The 20,926-nt window shown below is 34.7% G+C and overlaps 1 protein-coding gene and 1 pseudogene across 3 annotated transcripts in view; both read right to left on the minus strand.

Annotated features, from left to right (window-relative positions):
* Nucleotides 1-7,704: 7,704 nt before the first annotated feature.
* LOC102991287 (glycerophosphodiester phosphodiesterase 1-like) lies at nt 7,705-8,782 on the minus strand (annotated as a pseudogene).
* A 179-nt stretch (nt 8,783-8,961) lies between these two features.
* EFCAB7 (EF-hand calcium binding domain 7) overlaps nt 8,962-20,926 on the minus strand; it is a 50,823-nt gene continuing 38,858 nt past the window's right edge. For 2 of the 3 annotated variants that reach the window (XM_007127917.3, XM_007127916.4), the window contains exons 12-14: nt 12,493-12,702; nt 10,241-10,348; nt 8,962-9,222 (exon numbers count right to left, since the gene is read on the minus strand). In XM_007127917.3, coding sequence (XP_007127979.1) covers nt 9,148-9,222; nt 10,241-10,348; nt 12,493-12,702 — 393 coding nt within the window. In that variant the 3' untranslated portion in view covers nt 8,962-9,147. The remainder of the gene's footprint in view (nt 9,223-10,240; nt 10,349-12,492; nt 12,703-20,926) is intronic. The other variant, XM_024119966.3, reaches the window with a different exon arrangement.

Raw genomic sequence — 20,926 nt, forward strand, 5'->3', positions numbered from 1 at the left:
CTTCAGACTATGCTACAAAGCTACAGTAATCAAGACAATATAGTACTGGCACAAAAACAGAAATATAGATCAATGGAACAGGATAGAAAGCCCAGAGATAAACCCATGCACCTATGGTCAACTAATCTATGACAAAGGAGGCAAGTATATACAATGGAGAAAAGACAGTCTCTTCAATAAGTGGTGCTGGGAAAACTGGACAGCTACATGTAAAAGAATGAAATTAGAGCACTCCCTAACACGATGCACAAAAATAAACTCAAAAATGGATTCGAGACCTAAATGTAAGACCGGACACTATAAAACTCTTAGAGGAAAACATAGGAAGAACACCCTTTGACATAAATCACAGCAAGATCTTTTTTGATCTGCTTCCTAGAGTAATGGAAATAAAAACAAAAACAAATGGGACCTAATGAAACTTAAAAGCTTTTGCAAAGCAAAGGAAACTACAAACAAGACGAAAAGACAACCCTCAGAATGGGAAAAAATATTTGCAAAAGAATCACGGACAAAGGATTAATCTCCAAAATATATAAATAGCTCATGCAGCTCAATATTTTAAAAAACCCAATCAAAAAATGGGCAGAAGACCTAAATAGACATTTCTCCAAAGAGGACATACAGATGGCCAAGAAGCACATGAAAACATCACTAATTATTAGAGAACTGCAAATCAAAACTACAATGAGGTATCACCTCACACCAGTTAGAATGGGCATCATCTGAAAATCTACAAACAACAAATGTTGGAGAGGGCATGGAGCAAAGGGAACCCTCTTGCACTGTTGGTGGGAATGTAAATTGATAGAGCCACTATGGAGAACAGTATGGAGGTTCCTTAAAAAACTAAAAATAGAATTACCACTAAGTGTCCATAGACAGATGAATGGATGAAGAAGATGTGGCACACATATACAATGGAGTATTACTCAGCCATAAAAAGGAAAGAAATTGGGTCCTTTGTAGAGACGTGGATGGATCTAGAGACTGTCATACAGAGTGAAGTAAGTCAGAAAGAGGAAAACAAATACCATATATTAACGCATATATGTGGAACCTAGAAAAATGGTACAGATGAACCGGTTTTCAGAGCAGAAGTTGAGACACAGATGTAGAGAACAAACGTATGGACACCAAGGGGGGAAAGCCCCAGGGGTGGGGTGTGTATGTGTGATGAATTGGGAGATTGGGATTGACGTGTATACACTGATGTGTATAAAATTGATGACTAATAAGAACCTGCTGTATAAAAAATAAAATTCAAAAAAAATTTACATAATTGAAAAAAAAATAGAATCCCAAAACTCAACAGTAAGAAAACAACCCAATTTAAAATAGGCAAAAGACTTAAGGAGATACCTCACTGAAGAGGATATATACAGATAGTAAAGAAGCATGAAAAGTTGCTCAATATCATTGGCCATTAGGGGAATGCAAATTAAAACCACTATGAGATAACACTGCATATCTATTAGAATGACTAAAATAAAAAATACTGACAAACTAAGTGCTAACAAGGATGCAGAACAACTGGAACTCTCATATATTGCAGGTAGAAATGCAAACTGGTACAGCCACTCTGGAAAACACTGAAACAGTTTCTTAAAAAGTCAAACATACACTTAAACATATGATCCAGTAATCTCGCGTTCGGGTATCTACCCTACAGAAATGAAAACTTTTGTTCACGTAGGAACCTATACTTGAATGTTTACAGCAGCTCTGTTAATATTGCCAAAAACTGGAAACAACCTAGCAGATGAATGAATAAACAAATTGTGTAAATCTTTATGATGAAAAACTACTCAGCAGTAAAAGGAACAAACTATTGATACACCAATTTGGATAATTCTCAAAGGCATTATGCTGAGTGAAAAAATTCAGTCTCAAAAGGTTGATACATGATCCCATTTATATGACATTCTCAAAAAGAGAAAACCATAGTGATGGAAAACAGATCAGTGATTGCCAGGAGCTGGGAGTATGGAGCTAGGAGGAGAGGAGGATGTGACAAGGGAGTTTATTGGTGATGGAACTGCTCTGGATCCTGATTGCGGTGGTGGTCAAATGAATCTATACATGTGTTAAGTCAATAGAAATACATAACCTCACCTCCTCTCCCCCAAAAGGTCAAATTTATTGTATAATAATTATTTTAATATGGAATTAAAACCACACAGAGGGATTCCCTAGTGGTGCAGTGGTTAAGAATCCGCCTACCAATGCAGGGGACACAGGTTTGAGCCCTGGTCCGGGAAGATCCCACATGCCGCGGAGCTACTAAGCCCGTGCGCCACAACTACTGAGCTTGTGCTCTAGAGACCTCGAGCCAAAACTACTGAAGCCTGCATGCCACAATTACTGAAGCCCGCGTGCCTAGAGCCTGTGCTCTGCAACAAGAGAAGCCACCGCAATGAGAAGCCCGCACACTGCAGTGAAGAGTACCCTCGCTCACCGAAACTAGAGAAAGCCCGCGTGCAGCAACGAAGACCCAACGCAGCCAAAAATAAATAAATAAAATAAATTTATTTAAAAAAAAACTCGCAGAAAAAAAAGTATTAGGTTTAAAATAGAAGCTCAAGAAGCAGAATAGTTTCTTCTGCATTGGGGAAAGGTTTAAAGGCTTCATGAAGAAGCATTTCAAAAATATATGTTAAAGGCCCAGTGTGTAATACTTGTTCACAATCTATCTTCTCTGATAGACTATATATAATGAGAGCAGGAACAATGTCTAGTTTGATCACCTGGGTACATGCAGTAAATAAAGCAGTGCTCTATACATATTAGGCAATGAATAAGTATATGATTATTGACTTATTGCCTATGATATTAATAGGCAGAGATACAGGAAATTGTAGGAAAAGTGAAAAACATGAGAAAATGCCTGAAATTTCCTCCTCTTCCTTCTAAATCCCTTTTATCTCTTCAAGTTCAGTTAAAGTTCTAGCTCATCTCCCTGATTCTTCCAGCCACACTAATCTTTCCAACTTGTCCAAACTGGTTCTACCAAACATGGTCTAATATTTTAGTGTAGTAGTTCTCAATATTTTAAAGCCTATGACTCATTTCCTTTAATAGTTATTAAAATGTGCCTTTTTCCATTATTTAAATTTTAAAATACATTGTATTGCATGACTAAAAACAAATCAAAGCACTTGTCGGCTTCAAACCACACTTCTTTCATTCCTTCAAGAGAATCTTATCACCCCTCTCCCCTCAAATTGGGCAAGTCTTCCCTTCCTTTTCTGTTCCTGTACCCTAACTCATCCCTAGTTTATGCTTAATCAGTGTTTGCTACTGTAATTTAATACTTAATATCATTCCTTAGTAGGATAACATGTAACTCATTTCCTCAGCTCTTTCTTCTCCTGAGGACAGAGATCATGTCTACTACTTCGGCCTTGTAACTAATGCCATGTGTGCTAGATACTTGCTAATTTTATGTCCTTGTATACCATTCACCAGTCTACTTGTCTTCCAAAATTGTTACTGCTCTGCAAGGAAGAAAACAAGTCTTTCTGAAGAAGCTAAATCCAAACAATTTTTACAACAGATGTTTACAAACGGCACAGAGAAATGTACTTTTTAGTAATGCTGCATATTCATATCTATAATTGCCAGAAAGGTTACAATGCTGGTATTCTGTAACTGGCACTATTGCATTGATATTATATGTTGACATTAGCCTCATACAGATGATTGAACTTAAGCTGGCCTTGAATTTAATTTAGATGATCTTGTGTTAAATTGTAAAGAATAAAGTTAAGAATATGTATAAAATGTTGGATGTTTACCAACTGTATCTAAAAGAAATTTTAAAATATTGTTTTTAAATTTGGGGGGAATGGAACCATATTTCTAACCACTTTATGTTGGTCTTCTTTTTTTCATATATATCTTTAAATCAACTGTGGTCAAATATTGCAAATATATGCAGCTTGTGAATTATTCATAAGAACTGAGAATGCCTATTCTTCATCTTCCTTAGACAAGAATTAGCCATAGCTAATAAGTACAGACACTTCAATCAAAATGCTTTACCTCTCAGATTTTCAGCAACAATTCCTAGTCCCTGGCCCCTAAATTGTGTATCCACATGAATCGCATCTACTTTTCCTAAATCAATTCCATTATTTGCCTTATTTTTCCTCAAATCTTTATGTAGTTCTTATTTTTTTCCAGAAATTAAGCAAGGCTGAGTAGCAAAGATAGGCTTTATAATCCTATGTAAAGCTAGCAGGGCTATCTCTATATGTCCTTATATAATACTTGTAACTTCATGAATAAGTGAAGAGCCTTTTAAGAGCTGAAGATTTAGTATCCACTTTACAAGTTAGAAATAATTTTTATATATTCTCTAATAAGAATGGGTGTATATGCCTGTGTATGGATGTATCCACAATATACAATATATTTCCCAAAAGCAGTCTTAGAAGTCATAAAGGACTTAATCCACTGCTGAGAAATATTATCAGTCTCTCTCTCTCTGGGGCATATATGTGCACTAATGAATAATGAAATAATATGCTCACCCTCTGGTGGTCAAAACCAGAAATACATTTCCATTTTCCTGGATTATATCCAAAATATGATCACTGTGGTATATTAAATTTCTGCTTCCTATTTAACTTACACCAAAAATAGATATAAAAGAAGGCCACTGGCTTAAAAAAAAACAAAAACACAGGTCTACTACAATATGTAATGGAAAAATCAACAAAATTATTAAATATAGTAATTCAAGAATTACTTATGACAGCATTTGATAATTAACACTAATTTGGCTTTAAAATATCGGAACTGTAGAATTTTAGAGTAGGAAGGAATTACAGCGATCATTTAGCCATTTCCCCTCCCATTTAAAACTTAGATAATGAAAAAATATTTCATCTTGTTTTAGTTGTTTAATCTGTTTCATGTAATTAATTACATGAAAAACAAAGTCTGTATAAGTGGAATTGGATAGTAATGAGACCTTGTGTTTCTTTTCTTATGTTTCTATTTTTAACTTACAAATAGCCCAAGAACTAGGAAGAAATTATACCACATGTAAGTTTAAATTTTCTGCCTACTTTATTCAATCATCCAAAAAATATTCATTGTATATTATGGTTCCAATGGTATATGCTGGAATTGTAACTATCCCTGCTTTCAGCCTAGTGAAGTGTACAGATAAAACAGTAATTCCCGTATGGGATGCTGAGTGTGACCACAAAGAGTGAGCACAAAGTAATAGGGCCATCAAAGTGGTCTTGGTGGGGGGAGTAATCAAGAAAGGATTCTTGGGAAAACTGACATATTTGGTGAGACCTGAAGGAAGAAGAGGAAAAGGGGAAGGAAGACTTATTCTCTGGGCAAGAAGGAAATATTACATCCAAAGGGCTTGAGGTGAGAGAGAATGCAGAAACTGAGAGAAGGTACAGAAGTATGGTTGGAAGAAGCCTGAAAAGGAATGGTCAGAGGTTGGAAGAAAATCTGGAGAATATGGTGTCAGAGAGATCAACAATATCTAACACTGGAGAGAAGACTTCAAAATATCCACTGTGTTTAATGATAAGGAAGTTATTTATGTCCTTGGAAAAACAACCACCAGTTGAATTAACTGGAAAGAATGAATGGGAGTCAAAAAAGTAGGTATAGCAAACAATTCTTTCATGTCTTTTTGGTGTGAAGGGGAGGACAGAATAATGATACAGATAGATGGGGAATGAGAGGTTTCTTAAAGATGAAAAGTCTAGAACACATATAAATAATAATTTTAAAAAGCCAATTTTGAGGAAATGTTTGTAGATAAAATTTATTCATGGGGAGCTTTAATGTAGATATCATGAAGATAGGAAGGGCACAGGAGAGACTTGGGGCATTTAGATGTCTTTTTCATAAGTTGAATCCTGGTGCTTTTTAAATTAAACAACATGAAAAGTTACCTTTGAAAATGTAATAGTCAATCTGCACAAAACTACCCTGAAAACGGGTAGCACCTCTTGAATTTAAAGAAAACATTCTTACATGTTAATCAACTTTATTTTAGTTGAATAAAGAATCATTATCAACCTATGAGTCTGGTATTTCAGGACTTGAATTAATTTTTTCTGGATATTCTAGTACCACAGTACTGAAGTAATCCTTAAAAAATCATTTACTTAAAGGTCCAAAAATGGAACCCAGCTTATTATAATCATTAACTAGCTGATTCCCTTGGATTTTTATTTGCTTGGAAGAAAGTTTAACTTGAAACAAAATATCTTTCTTTTCTACTGAGTAATTGAAAATGGGACCGTAAGATAGCTGGGTTTTTTCCCCTCTAATAAGTGAGTAATGGGAAGAAGAAAAAAGGCTTGGTATGTCTAAGTGGTGACAGTGGTGGAAGGTAAGGCTTAAGTGCTCACTATTCTTTCTTGAGTCTCCATGTTCCAATGATACCACTTTATGTCACCTATCATTCTATTATAAAGTCTTTCTACAACTTGCGGCAAAGATAGCAACTTTATCATATGCTTTTGGTAACAGAGCCAGATAATTTATTTCCTGCAACTCAACTTTGTGAAATAGAATATAAGGCCACATTTATTTGACTTACAAAGCATCTGGCAATTAATAAAATGCTTTCACATTGCATTACTTTTTAAGACATCATCTGAAGAATTCAAACTGCTAGATAATGACAACCCATTTTACAGACATCTAATCAAGGGCCAAAAATCCAAGTGACATTTAAACTATGTGCTAGCATGTGCTGGGTAAAAATAATATACTGCTATACTGGTATTCATATTTCAAAAATACTAGCCAAGTATTCTGTTACTGATATGGTTACACAGTTCTTAATTGCTTAATATAGTATTTCATGCACTGTATTACTTCATTAATTGCTATTTGATTTAATTTCTATTATTTCAAAATACATTTAATTAAAAATACTCCACAAGTAAATCCATTAAACAATTTACTGTCAGAACAAAATATTCCTACTGTTGTGATTAGATTTTGGCTTCTTTAATACAAAAATTAATTTCTCCAAATTTTGCTTTAATTATATTTTCTCATGGGAAAACTAAATACAGTATATAATTAAATGGCTGTTTCTGCATTCACTTTTTTATTCCTTTTAATGATTTTTAGTGTGGTCACAACTTTGACAGCCACAATACATTGATAACATAGCTGAATACAGTATTTGAAATAAATGTTACAAAAGTGTGGCAAGTTTTAAAATGTCAGCTCTGAGTGATGGTGCATTTCCCGTGTATTGGTATCTGTACCCCCAAATTTCACAACTCAGTCTGTGCTTATCCTCACCAGGTTAAGGTGTATGCCTCACTTAGGTCAGGGCAGGAGCTGTTGTGCCTTTTTGCAGACCCAGATTTTCAAGAGCAAGTGTTGAACTCAGGCATTCCATGGAGCATGTTGGCAACACCAGACTTTGCTTTGGTTCAGGTAAAAATGCAATTACTGACTATTACTTGTGTGAGCTACCTGATCTCCCAGGGTTTGGGCTAGCACAAGGGGTATTTTGATATCCCTGCATGAGACCAGCAGGCAGTTTCTGTACATGTTTCCTTGGGGAGGGGGTTGGGGGAGATTCTAGAACTGATGTGCAGTCTTCCAACACACTCAGTGACAGAGCTGGAACCAAGATGGGATTCATAGTACTTTTTTTCATCAAAGGTATTAACCGTCCAGGCAACAACCTGAATGCCTTTAGTTGACCACTTCTTCAAGTAGTTTGGGGATACAAAATCCTTTTGCATGAGGAAACCTGATAACTGATGTGCAGTCTTCCAACACACTGTCAGTGACAGAGCTGGAACCAAGATGGGATTCATAGTACCTATTTTTCATCAAAGGTATTAACCGTCCAGGCAACAACCTGAATGCCTTTAGTTGACCACTTCTTCAAGTAGTTTGGGGATACAAAATCCTTTTGCATGAGGAAACCTGATATTCCACACAGGTACCATAAGATATTACGTATGCTCCAAGCAAAGGAAACATCTATTACCACAAACATGGATTGTATCCAGAGAGTATCATAGTCCCATCTGCTGTATGGCTAAGGTTCCAAGGTCTGTGAGCTAAAGCCATTACTACACTGTGATCTATTTATCTCATAGATAACTTCTGGCAAGAAAGAGCAAATAATACTACTATTGTATAGTTGAGGAAATTCCATACACATTTTCTTTAGAACATCAGTAGCCATATTTGCATGGCCTTTGACATCAAAGAAGACTGTGACGTTCTGGTTCAGGCACTCTGTTCCAGCTTCCCTCAGGGCAGGGATCTTCTCATAAGGGAAATTATTCCTGAATCTGTGATCTGCTGCAGGATTAAACTTTCTAATTTGTTCAAGTGTCAAATCATACATCGACCAGTCCCATCAGTTGTTGTATCTACTTGTGCTATTGTGCATTAAGATAGCCATCTCATCAGAAGTAAACGCAACATCCAACTGTTCTCTGACTCATTGTGACTGCCACTGCCAATGGCAGAAACTCGGTTGTGGGTCTTGAGCACCAGCAGAGCCCTGTGGGAGGGCACATGCTTATGGCTGAAGAGGCGCAGCAGGAGACGGAGGCTGCCGGTGAAGAAGCAAGCAGTGAAGGGGCTGCACATCACCAGCCACAGCAGCAGCAGCAGGAAGGAGGACTCCTGGTCCTCTCACAGCCACATGCCTGTGACTATACCAGTGAAGATAGGAGTCCTGGATCCACTGGGCTCCTTGGACAGGCCAGAGCACAGGGATAGAGCACAAGGCACTCACTGCAGCTTTGCCCATTTACATTTTATTCCAGGATGTTTTTGATAAACAAATCAACAGTGTATAGGATTTTATAGAACTCATTGAGTATTACTTTTTAAAAGCTTACCCGTACTTTGATTTCAATTTACTAGTCATAAATGAAATATGGCCAGATTTCCCATTAAATTAATAAGAAGGCCACACATTAAAAAATTATTTCTATTTTAATAATAAAGTATATAATATGGACATGAAATGTAAATGCATACAAATTAAATAGATTATTATGTATATCAGTTAAATTGATTAGCATTTTGTTGATCAACAAATAACAGACTAAACTTGAAATAATTCTTCTTAGTTTGACAGTCTCAAGCAAAATTATTTCCTAAAAACAGTGTTTAAGATATAAGGGAATACACACAATAATATATCCATTCTTGTTGTTCGTTCAGAGGCATTACATGTTGACAAACCTGCGTATAAAAATAGAAAGCCTTTACTTTCCTTTTATATACTGTAATTTTGGGCTAATTTTTCAATAGGACAACATTTCTAGAACCTATATAAAAAATATCTCTGTGCAGATAAAATTATTTAATATTTGTCCTTAGCAGGGACCTGCAATCTACGATCTGATGTCTAACAGGATAATCCAGCCTAAATTCTACGTAATATAGTATTTGGTAGTTGGTATTTGTAAATGTGGGTAAAGAGGAGTGGTAGAAAGGGAAGTAAATATTCTTTCCTCACTAAGCCTAGAACATTAAAAAAAAAACCATGATTGGGATAACAGAAAAGATAAACTCTTCTTATCCTGTTTTAGCATGTTTTAGGATTTCACTGACAGTATGGAGAAAAAAAGGGAAAGAATAGAAAGTTTTTTCCTTTTTCCCTTGACTAAACTAGTTTCAGGGTCTACTGATCTCTCCCTGCCTTTGAACTCCTGGCTAAATCAGAAACCCAGAGTTCTGCTAACACCAGAACTTCAGCTATTCGTAGCTCTTGACTTAGTTTGTTATCTAAAACTCACAGGCATTTTCTCTTTTAGGTTACCTCAGAAAATCTTAATAATGTAGATAAAAATATTTTGAGTTATCAGAAGTCCTATTACTATTAACACTTCTTTGTATTTCTATATAATATTCAATAGTACTTTCACATATATCATTTTATTTTTATCTTTACATTAATTTTATGAAGTACCTAAAACTGGTGACATTACATTAATTTTACACTTAAAGAGACTGAAACAAACAAAATGAGACTGAAACAGAGAAGTTAAGTGAATGTCCCATAATCACTGAACCAAATAGTAAGAACTGGATTAGAACCAGTCTCCTATCTCGTAGTACAGGATGGTACTAATACAAATATCACACTTAAAATAATTTTCTACTTTATTTCATATCTACATATTTATCCATAACATTAATAGCAAAAATGTTTTTTTCAAATTGATAAAACAAAAGGCTTTAGAAAACAATGCATTACCATTGTAGATTTTGGTGCCACTTCTACTGCAAATATGTCAAGTCCTCTGTTGTTTACACAGTTTTTACTCAGCTCGTTGTTGATGTGAATAATCACTTTATTATCTGACTATAAAAAAAAGATTTTATAAGTTGCTAGTCCTTTCTTTACTAAATACATACAAACAAAATGATAATTGCAAAACACTTTGCAAGTCTGGTGATAGAGATATTCACAGGGTTCTATAGAAACAAAGAAGACATTATAGAAACACAGAAACATTAGCTCAGACTGGGGTATCACAGAAGACCTTATGGAAGAAGTGATACTGGAGATAATATATCATTGATAATGATAGCCTCTAGGATGGATAGCAAGCAAAAGAAAGCAGAATGAAGCTGATAAATAAGAGAAATGTAGGAGTCAAAGTATTCCCCTGCTAAAGAACCTGTAATCACTCTCTAATGACTACAAAGGGGCAATATAACATTAGACAACTTGGATTCATCTCTCATCTCTTCTACTACTTAGCTCTGCGACCTTTTGTAAGTTATTTAACATCCCTGTGCTTCAGTTTCCTTGTGTGTAAAATAGGAATAGTATAATACTTACCTCATTGGGTTGCTGTGAGAAGTAAAAGCGTTAAAGTGCCTGGCACATGGTAAGCTCTAAAATATTATTATTACCTCATTTTGGTGAAGGGAAATTTAATTTTCCTTGAGGGAAAAGGAGATGGAGGGTTGAGAAATGAAGGTAATAGAGCGGAGGAATTGGGGTAAGGTAATGGCTCTCTTCCACCCTTTTAATTCTAATAAAACGTAGAGGGCTCACACACACACAACCCAAACCAAACAAACAAGAAAACATAGAGGGCAGAGATAGAAACATGCTGGATCTTAGGAACCACTCTCCAAAGTGTTATGATCCATTTGAAAACTGCAATGTACTGGCTGGGGAACCTATCTTATTTCATCAAGTCTAAACCCTTCTATCTTGTTTTCAGGATAACATATATAATCTGGACCCATTCAACCCATGTTATTTACCTTTCAAATACTTCTCCAAATAAAGCTCTCTGTTTCTGCAAAGGAGATATTCTCACTTTTTCGTCTATAGTTCACATTAACTCTTACTCATATTTCTCCTTATACTGTTTCTCCTGCTTCTAAAGGCTGCCTCTCTGCATATCTAAATCCTAGTTATCCTTCAAATCCTATACACATGTTTAAATCCCACATCACAGTTCCCTTCCCACTAATCACAAACCCTTCCCCAACTTCTATAGTCCAAACTAACATCAAGTACAAGAGATACAAATACAGTTGAATTCCTATTGTACATACAAACAGTACTATGTAATTTAACTGTTGTTTCGAGAGTATTAATTTTGCCTTTACAACTAGCCCATAAACTCCTTGACAGCAGAGACCATGTTATACTTTCTAGTGGTCCCTATGGTGACTATGAGAGTTACATAATATATATTCACATTGACTCAATACTCAGACAAATCTTAAGCACTTTAAGAAATTTATGGCAGGCATAAAAATAATGTAAATCTCACCCAGGAACTAAAAGAAATAAGCCAACAGTTCTAAAAACCTAGCCATCTTGAGTAAGATTTTATAAAAATTTATAATTTCTAGAAAACTCAGTATATATGACTTTAAGAACTTATGTGTGTATTCTCTTGACCTGCAATATCAATAGTAGCAGAGAAGATGGCCAAAGCCAGAAATAATTGGCTTGATAAAAACAGGTCCTGGACAGTAGAATATATTTAATTAGATAAAATGATGATAATCTGTAGGATTTCTGATACTGCAAAGTTTGTATAAAACAGTTGGGCTAAATTCTTTTCTTTACTTTGTTTATATTTCTTTAAAACATGATGTCCATTGTTTAAAATAGCTATGTATGTGTGAAGACTTTTAGTAACAAACTAAATAAAATACTTGGTACCAAGATTATGCTCTACCTTCATAGATCTCCAAATAGTTAATTTTCATAATATTTTAATAGAAAAACAATTGTCTCATAAACACAAAAAATAAATATGTAATAAAGTAAATATTATATACCTTAAAAATATATAAAAATTATCATGCCCAGTTTGAGTTAGAAACTCACAAAGAAAAAAGAATAAATTGACTATTATAGATATTATTAATGTAATGGGGTATTTAATTACTATGCAAGAATAGGGTGAGAAAGAAGATGGAACATAGTAGAAAACATTGCTGTTATGAGGAGAACCACCTCATAACTGATACCTTGTTTTCAATAACTGACGTTATCCAGGTGTCACACTTGTAAGTATGTACAATTATATTTTCATAGCCATCCATTACTTTGGCATTGCCTTTGTTAAGAACAGATGTACAAATGGCCTTCTCAAGTTGCCCACTGCATGCCTCCATATGGACAGTTTTAATTCTTGGCTTGCATTTGTCTGCATAGATATCGATGACAAATGGGCATGCCTGAAATGAAAAATAAATCAAACCTTGTTTTAGCCTTTTGATAGAATTTAAATTATTTATTATTAATATGTTTATCATATGACTTAAGAAGACACTTTCTAGCTTGTCCTTCTGATACACAATTATGAGGAAAATTTTAGTACTATGAATTGATTAATAAAAAAGCATGAAATTCTGATCTTTTGGTTGCATATTAACTGATAATGTTCATAGAAAAGGAAAGAAACCTCCTTTACCCCAACCCCTCCATTTGCTCTAAAGCTAACTCATGTCATGTTAGTTACTTAATTTCCTTTCCTAACTACAGAAAGACTACAGAAAGAATTCAACAGGCTCTAAAGAAATTATGTGAAACTCAATACGAATATACAGCACCAAAAATAACTAAGTGTAGAAAAATTAATTCACACAGTTTATAGTTAGTGTAAAAGCGCCTTTAAAAATCTGAGATTTAGGGCTTCCCTGGTGGCGCAGTGGTTGAGAGTCCGCCTGCCGATGCAGGGGACACGGGTTCGTGCCCCGGTCCGGAAAGATCCCACATGCCGCGGAGCGGCTGGGCCCGTGAGCCATGGCCACTGAGCCTGTGCCCCGCAACAGGAGAGGCCACAACAGTGAGAGGCCCGCGTACGGCAAAAAAAAAAAGAAAAAAAAAATCTGAGATTTTCTGCATTTGGAAATAGACTTTTCTAATGTCTACTCTTTAGTCTCTACCATAGCCTACAAGATACTGCACATGGTAGCCTCTCTATACAGCCCAGTCTCCTGCCTTGCAGGAGATGTTCCAGTTACTCTGCTTTTTCATATCCTAGAACAAATAAAGCTCTTTCCTGTGTCAGGGATTTCGTATGTAGTATTCTCCCTGCTTAGAAGATTCATACCTTTTCACATATATATCTCATCCTCCTCTTTCAGGTTTAAGCTTAAGTGTCACTTCTGCAGAGAGAGTGGCTCTGGTCCCCCAATCTCCTTCACTCCCCCACTGTTCTCTACTTTGGCCACTGGCTTGTTCCCTTCAAAACACTTTTGAAATGATTTTATTAATTTTGCATTTAATTAGTCATCCTCCTTCATGGAATGTCCATGAGGGCAGAATTTTTGACTATTTTATTCATCACTGTGCCCCTTTATTACAAGCTTACTTTATGTAGGCATTAAAGTGTATTCATTGAGTAAATGAATGAATTCACACACATTGATGATCAACTTTTTTATTATGGGGACAAAAGATAAAAGTCTGAACTTAGTAGAACAATATACTTTTTTTTTTAAGTTTAAAAATATTTAATGACTCCAACCTTTGGCAATAATAAAGTCACCTTTTTAAGAGATAGTAGTCTGAAAAATCATTGGAAAAGAAAGCAGAAGATCTGAGTTTGTAATTGGGTTTTGCCATTTACTAGCTTCATGATCTGGGGAAGTCACTTCACTTCTATGAGGCTCGGTTTCTTCATTGAGAAGGTGGGGATAAACAGTATATATCCTGCCAAGAGTTGCTAGAAATATCTAATAGGTAATATGTGTCAAAATATTTCACAATATAGAATTCTAAAAAAAACTGTAATAATTATGATTGTGGCATTTTAAAGGTTTAATTTATTTTTTCAGTACTGAATAGATTCTGGTATTATTCTACCATTTTTCAAGTCTTGCTTATTTGTTTTATTCGACCAAAGAGTATCAATATTACATTCAGATGTCACTGACCGTAAACATCTTAAAGTCTTTGTTAAAGACGTATTCCCTAAAATTTTTACATAAAATCTTATCTACTCTAAAAATGGTGCCCTTTAACCGTATTTTTTTTTTCTGTTCATGGACTTGATCTTTTATTTACTTATCTTTTTTATCCTACTAAGTTAATATAGGAAGCATACAATAAGGAAGAAAACAATTCATTGTAAATTGGTAATTGTAAAAATATTAACAATATATAATAAGGAAGACAGGGAAGACTGTAATAAAAAAACCTAGATTAAGGCATGCTACTAAAATTTTGCACAAAGTGTGGCTCTTAGCTACCTGTTAGCCAAGATAAAAGTGAAAGAGAGTGTATTACATAGCTCTCAATATCTAAAAAAACAAAGGAAATTTTTCCCAGTTCTGAATTCCAAAAGGAATTTATACCATGAAATTCTTTTTTAAAAAAGAAGAGAAGGAAAAAAAGGATAAAAAGTAGGTATACGTTTTGCTTATCAATGTCCAATAAAGAACAAATTATTGTTATGGTGACATAAGGGCAATGCTCTTGCAGGAGGAACAATAAAGAAGTTATGCTGCTCTTTGAAAGAGGATCTGCCTTTATAAGTTGATAGAGAGAGTGGATAACCTATAATTCTAAAACTGAATTAGGGGGTTTAATAAGAAAAAGTAAAGTAAAAGTGACTGGCTGTGCCTGATTGTAGAGGAAAAAAATAAGACAAACTGAGAGTATATAGTAACTTATAGAATGCTTAAAATAAACTTTGGTTTACTAAAACCATTCAATTAATGAGATTTCAAACAAATCTAAGCCCTTTCCTAAATCCTAACCTGTAACTGATACTTTGGTTAGTCTTTGTGACACAATACCTACTAATTTAATGGGTGGGATCAAAATATAGCTCATTTAGACGTTAGATTACTTACATGATATATGACTCAAGAAATTGCCAAAAAAATAGCTACGGTTCCTGAATCTTTATGGGCAAAAGACTCTACAGACATATTCAAACCAATTAGAAAACAGCTCATAAGATTTTAAATGGATTCTTCCTAAATTATCATAAAACTTTTTTTTTTTTTTTACAAACATGAAAATGTTAGGTCATGCTCTAGGTATATTAACTCAGTAACACAGCACACATCAAAGAACCATTGCCTATCAAAGCCAATACCTTAATTGAACAGGATCATTGTCTCAGAGCACTTACAGATATCAGTCAAAACTAAATCAGTCCAAATACCTTCAGATTTTGTATGAATCCTTTAAATAAAATGTTATCACATGTGTATATACCTATCATTAATGGAAGCATTCAATATTTTTATACCAATTAATTATGAATTATTACTTTCTCCCTGTATTACCATCTGCTGATTTAATACTTTCAATCCAACAACTCTATAACCCTTACTGAATGAGGAGAATCTCCTCATTATGATTCTGTAAATCAAGAAGTATCCATGCCCAGAAAAAAATTTTGGATGCTTCAATACCAAATCCTGACTTAATATTGTTTGTTGATGGGGTTATATTAAAAAAATAAAAAGGACAATACCAGGCTTGACATATAATAAGTAGCCTAGTCTCTTTTGTAAAATCTATTTCCTTACCATGAAATAGCTTAGCTCAAATGATTAAATTATGGCTCTCTCTAAGGCATATCAAATCACTAGAAGAAGAGAGTAAAATACATATAAGCTAACAGCTAGTATGCTTTTAGAATAATTGACTTTTAAAAAATGTTATAGAAAAAAACAAGGTTTTTTTTTTGCGCTTTCTCAAGTACTCTTTAAAAATGAACAACAAATACATTATTTGATACCTAAAATAATTGCTATTGTAAAGGAAGAGACAGTAAAACAAGTTCTATAGGGCTTCCCTGGTGGCGCAGTGGTTGAGCGTCCACCTGCCGATGCAGGGGACACGGGTTCGTGCCCTGGTCCAGGAAGATCCCACATGCTGCGGAGCGGCTGGGCCCATGAGCTATGGCCGCTAAGCCTGCGCAAAAAGTTCTATAGAAGCTAATATGTATACTATAGATACCACAGAAATACTTTAGAAGTACTTTATATACAAATACTTTTAACAGACCATTATATTAAACAGACTACTCTGACTAAAGTCCTTATGTAAAAGCATTGTAAGAATAATAAAATAAAATCCATGGAAAAGTTCAAGGATTCCATTGTAGATATACAAATTTTGGCCTCCCAAATTCTGAAAAGAAACAATGGGTACAATCAGGTTATAAGAACCACGAGGATTAAGATCTGACAAAACCAAAATAGCCACCTGGACTATAAAAATAAAGGATAAAATCCTCTGTGAAACAATTCATTCCAACAGGGACAAACTGGCTATAATATCAAACACTAAGGAAAAAACGTTCCTAGGATGATGAAGGATAAAGTCCGTCCATGCTTTATTTGTAACTAAATTAACCTAAAAAAATTGAGGGACATGAACTGAGACTATGCTCTAAAAGACTCTGGGCATTTCCAAATTGAATTTATACAGCTGCCTCTCCTGCTATGGTTTCTGAATATGTCGTACTAATAATAGCACATTTCTTTTCAGAATGGATCAAAATATTTCCCTGTTGAAAGGTCACAACCATCATGACTGCCTAGGACATTCCAAATTACTGATGCCATGACAAGGGACACATTTAACTGGAACAATTATTCATAAATTTGGATTATGTAAGGCTTTGCTCCTTACTCAAAAACATTTTTGTCTTTATCATTCCCAAATCTCTGGGAAAATGATAAGGGCCTTAACAGAATTAGAAAGATACATCCTTTAAAGATCCTAAAGTGAGGTTTTCCAGAGAACCTCCAGAAGCCAGCAGCACACAGAATTAACTGCTAACCCAAACACCTTTCAATAAGCACATGACCATATGAAGTAAGAAGCTTCCTCTCAAACCACTGGAGCAAGATTCTTCTATAGGTTACAGTCTTCTTTGAACACTCTTGTTTATTCATAGCTTTCCTCTTTACTGATTTAAGGGTATATATGTCTGACTTAGCCTATCATGTTCTCCTTATTAGTAATACTGACTTTCCTAAGTCTAGGCTTTAACGAAAATATGTTTGAACTATGAGAAATAAAAATGCAATATTTATTGTTAGTCTCAGCACCAAGAAACAATATACCTACAATCCCACAAAGGATGATTACATGACTTGTGCAGCTTCTATGTGGAAATCAGACTATTTAATGCCAACCCAGAACCAAGGTAAATTATTTTGTACAGCTATTAGTTAGGCCATTCCAAGGGCATGACTCTCCAATACCCTCAGTGGGTTATATTTCCTGACATACATCCCCAAAGAATAAAACCCTTTCTGCAAAAGACTCCTGAAGATAGTAAGCCAATTCACAACAGTTATGCCACTCCACATGATTACCAAAAAATTGCTCCTTCATTTTGGTTGACACAGTAATTAATATAGCCTAAGCCCTGGGGGCACAACAAGCCAGTTGAGTTAAATTCTTTAACTCAAACAGGTATAGATAATAAAAAAGCCTCGACTTTCTTTTGAACAATCGGGGAGGAGTCTGCACTAATGCTAATACTTCAGGTTGTACCTGGATTAACACTAGAGGTAAAACTAACTAAAACTACAAAAGGCTATAAAAAATAGACTTAGGGAGTCCTTGGGACTTTTCTTGGCCAAGTCTGGAAAATCTGGGGTCATGATTCTGGAGTGCCCTTCAGTCCTTTCTTATAATACTTCTAGTTGTACTTGTCTCAGAGTTTAACTGTTGTCCAGAATCTTAAAATGCTTCAGTAACTTAAAAAGTTACTTTCCCAACAGATGACTTAAAGGCAAAAACAGGATGAAATCATGATACATGCACAAACTGAAAATTAGATCTCCACAGAGGAAACCTCTTCAAAGAGAATCAACATCAGTGGTTGAGTGAATCTTTGATGGTTTTTTCTGCAGCCTTAGCTGGATGAAAATCAAAAGGAAAGACTGGGAATAAAAAAGTGCCCATTAACTTATGAAAAAACTGATCATTCTGTCATCATGGTAATGAGCAGTCATCAGAACTTGTTTTTTTCTTTAATATATATTTAATCTTTATAAGTAAAATAGTTAATTTACAATGTTGTGCTAGTTTCTGGTATACAGCAAAGTGATTCAGTTATATATGTATGTATATATATAAACACACAGATATGTACATATATATTATATATATATATTTTTCATATTCTTTTCCATTATAGTTTATTACAAGATATTGAATAGAGTTCTTTCTTCTATACAGTAGGACCTTGTTGTTTATCTATTTTATATGCAGTGGTTTATCTATTTTATATATACAGTAGTTTGCTAATCCCAAACTCCTAATAATTTATCCCTACCCCCCTTTCCCCTTTGGTAACTGTGAGTTTTTGTTCTATGTCTGTGAGTCTGTTTCTGTTTTGTAAATAAGTTCATTTGCATCATATTTTAGATTCCACATATAAGTGATATCATATAATATTTGTCTTTCTCTGTCTGACTTACTACACTTACTATGATAATCTATAGGTCCATCCATGTTGCTGCAAATGGCATTATTTCATTCTTTTTTATGGCTGAGTAGTATTCCATTGTGTGTGTGTGTGTGTGTGTGTGTGTGTGTGTGTGTGTATTCCATTGTGTGTATGTATGTATATACCACATCTTCTTCATTCATTCCTCTGTTGATGGATTTTTAGGTTTGCTTCCATGTCTTGGCTATTATAAACAGCACTGCTATGAACCCTGGGGTGCATGTATCTTTTTGAATTAGAGTTTTCTCTGGATATGTGCCCAGGAGGAGGATTGCTGGATCATATGGTAACTCTATTTTTAGTTTTTTAAGGAACCTCCACACTGTTCTTCATAGTGTATGCACCAATTTACATTCCCACCAACAGTGTAGGAGGGTCCCTTTTCTCCACATGCTCTCCAGCATTTATTATTTGTAGACTTTTTGATGATGGCCATTCTGACCAGTGTGAGGTGGTACCTCATTGTAGTTTTGATTTGCATTTCTCTAATAATTAGTGGTGTGGACCATCTTTTCATGTGCCTGTTGGCCATCTATATGTCTTCTTTGGAGAAATGTCTATTTAGGTCTCCTGACTGTTTTTTGATTGCATTGCTTCTTTTTTTTTTTTTTTTTTTTTTTGATGTTGAGCTGTATGAGCTGTTTGATATTTTGGAGATTAATCCCTTGTTGGTCACATCATTTGCAAATGTTTTATCCCAGTCCATAGGTGTCTTTTCACTTTGTTTATGGCTTCCTTTGCTGTGCAAAGCTTTTAAGTTTAATTATGTCCCATTTATTAATTTTTGCTTTTGTCTCCATTACTCTAAGAGACGAATCAAAAAAAATATTGCTTCAATTTATGTCAAAGACTGTTTTGCCTATGTTTTCCTCTAGGAGTTTTATGGGGTCATGTCTTATATTTAAGTCTTTAAGCCATTTTGAGTTTATTTTTGTGTATGGTGTGACGGAGTGTTCTAACTTCATTGATTTACATGCAGCTGTCCAGCTTTCCCAACACCACTTGCTGAAGAGACTGTCTTTTCTCCATTGTATATTCTTGTCTCCTTTGTCAAAGATTAATAGTCCGTAGGTGTGTTTGTTTATTTCTGGGCTTTCTAGTCTGTTCCATTGATCCATATGTCTGTTTCTGTGCCAACACCATACTCTTTTGATTACTGTAGTCTTGTAGTATTGTCAGAAGTCTGGGAGGATTATGCTTCCAGCTTTGTTCTTTTTCCTCAGGATTGCTTTGGCAATTCTGGGTCTTTTGTGATTCCATATAAATTTTAGGGTTATTTGTTCTATTTCTATGAAAAATGTCATGAAAGGGATCTCATTAAGTCTACAGATTAATTTGGGAAGTATGGCCATTTAAACAATATTAATTCTTCCAATCCAAGAGCATGGAATATCTTTCCATTTCTTTGAATCATCTTCAGTTTCCTTTACCAGTGTTTTATAGTTCTCAGCATGTAAGTCTTTTACCTCCTTGGTCAGGTTTATTTCTAAGTATTTAATTTTTTGATGTGATTTTAAAAGGGATTTTTTTTCACTTTCCTTTCTTATATTTCATTGTCAGTGTAAAGAAATGAAACAGATTTCTGTATGTTAATCTTGTATCCTGATACCTTGCTGAATTTATCAGTTCTAGTAGTTTTTGCGAGGAGTCTTTAGGATTTTCTATATATAGTATCATGTCATCTGTGTATAATGACAATTTTACCTCTTCCCTTCCAATTTGGATACCTTTTATTTCATTTTCTTGTCTGATTGCTGTGGCTAGGACTTCCAATACTATGCTGAAGAGAAGTGGTGAGAGTGGGCATCCTTGTCTTGTTCCAGATTTTAGTGGGAAGGCTTTCAGCTTTTATCATTGAATATTATGTTGGCTGTGGGTTTTTCATAAATAGCTTTTATAATGTTGAGATATGTTCCCTCTAACCATATTTTGGTAAGAGTTTTTATAATGAATGGATGTTGAATTTT

Source organism: Physeter macrocephalus, chromosome 4 (genome assembly GCF_002837175.3).
Source record: "Physeter macrocephalus isolate SW-GA chromosome 4, ASM283717v5, whole genome shotgun sequence".
Taxonomy (NCBI): Eukaryota; Metazoa; Chordata; class Mammalia; order Artiodactyla; family Physeteridae; genus Physeter; species Physeter macrocephalus.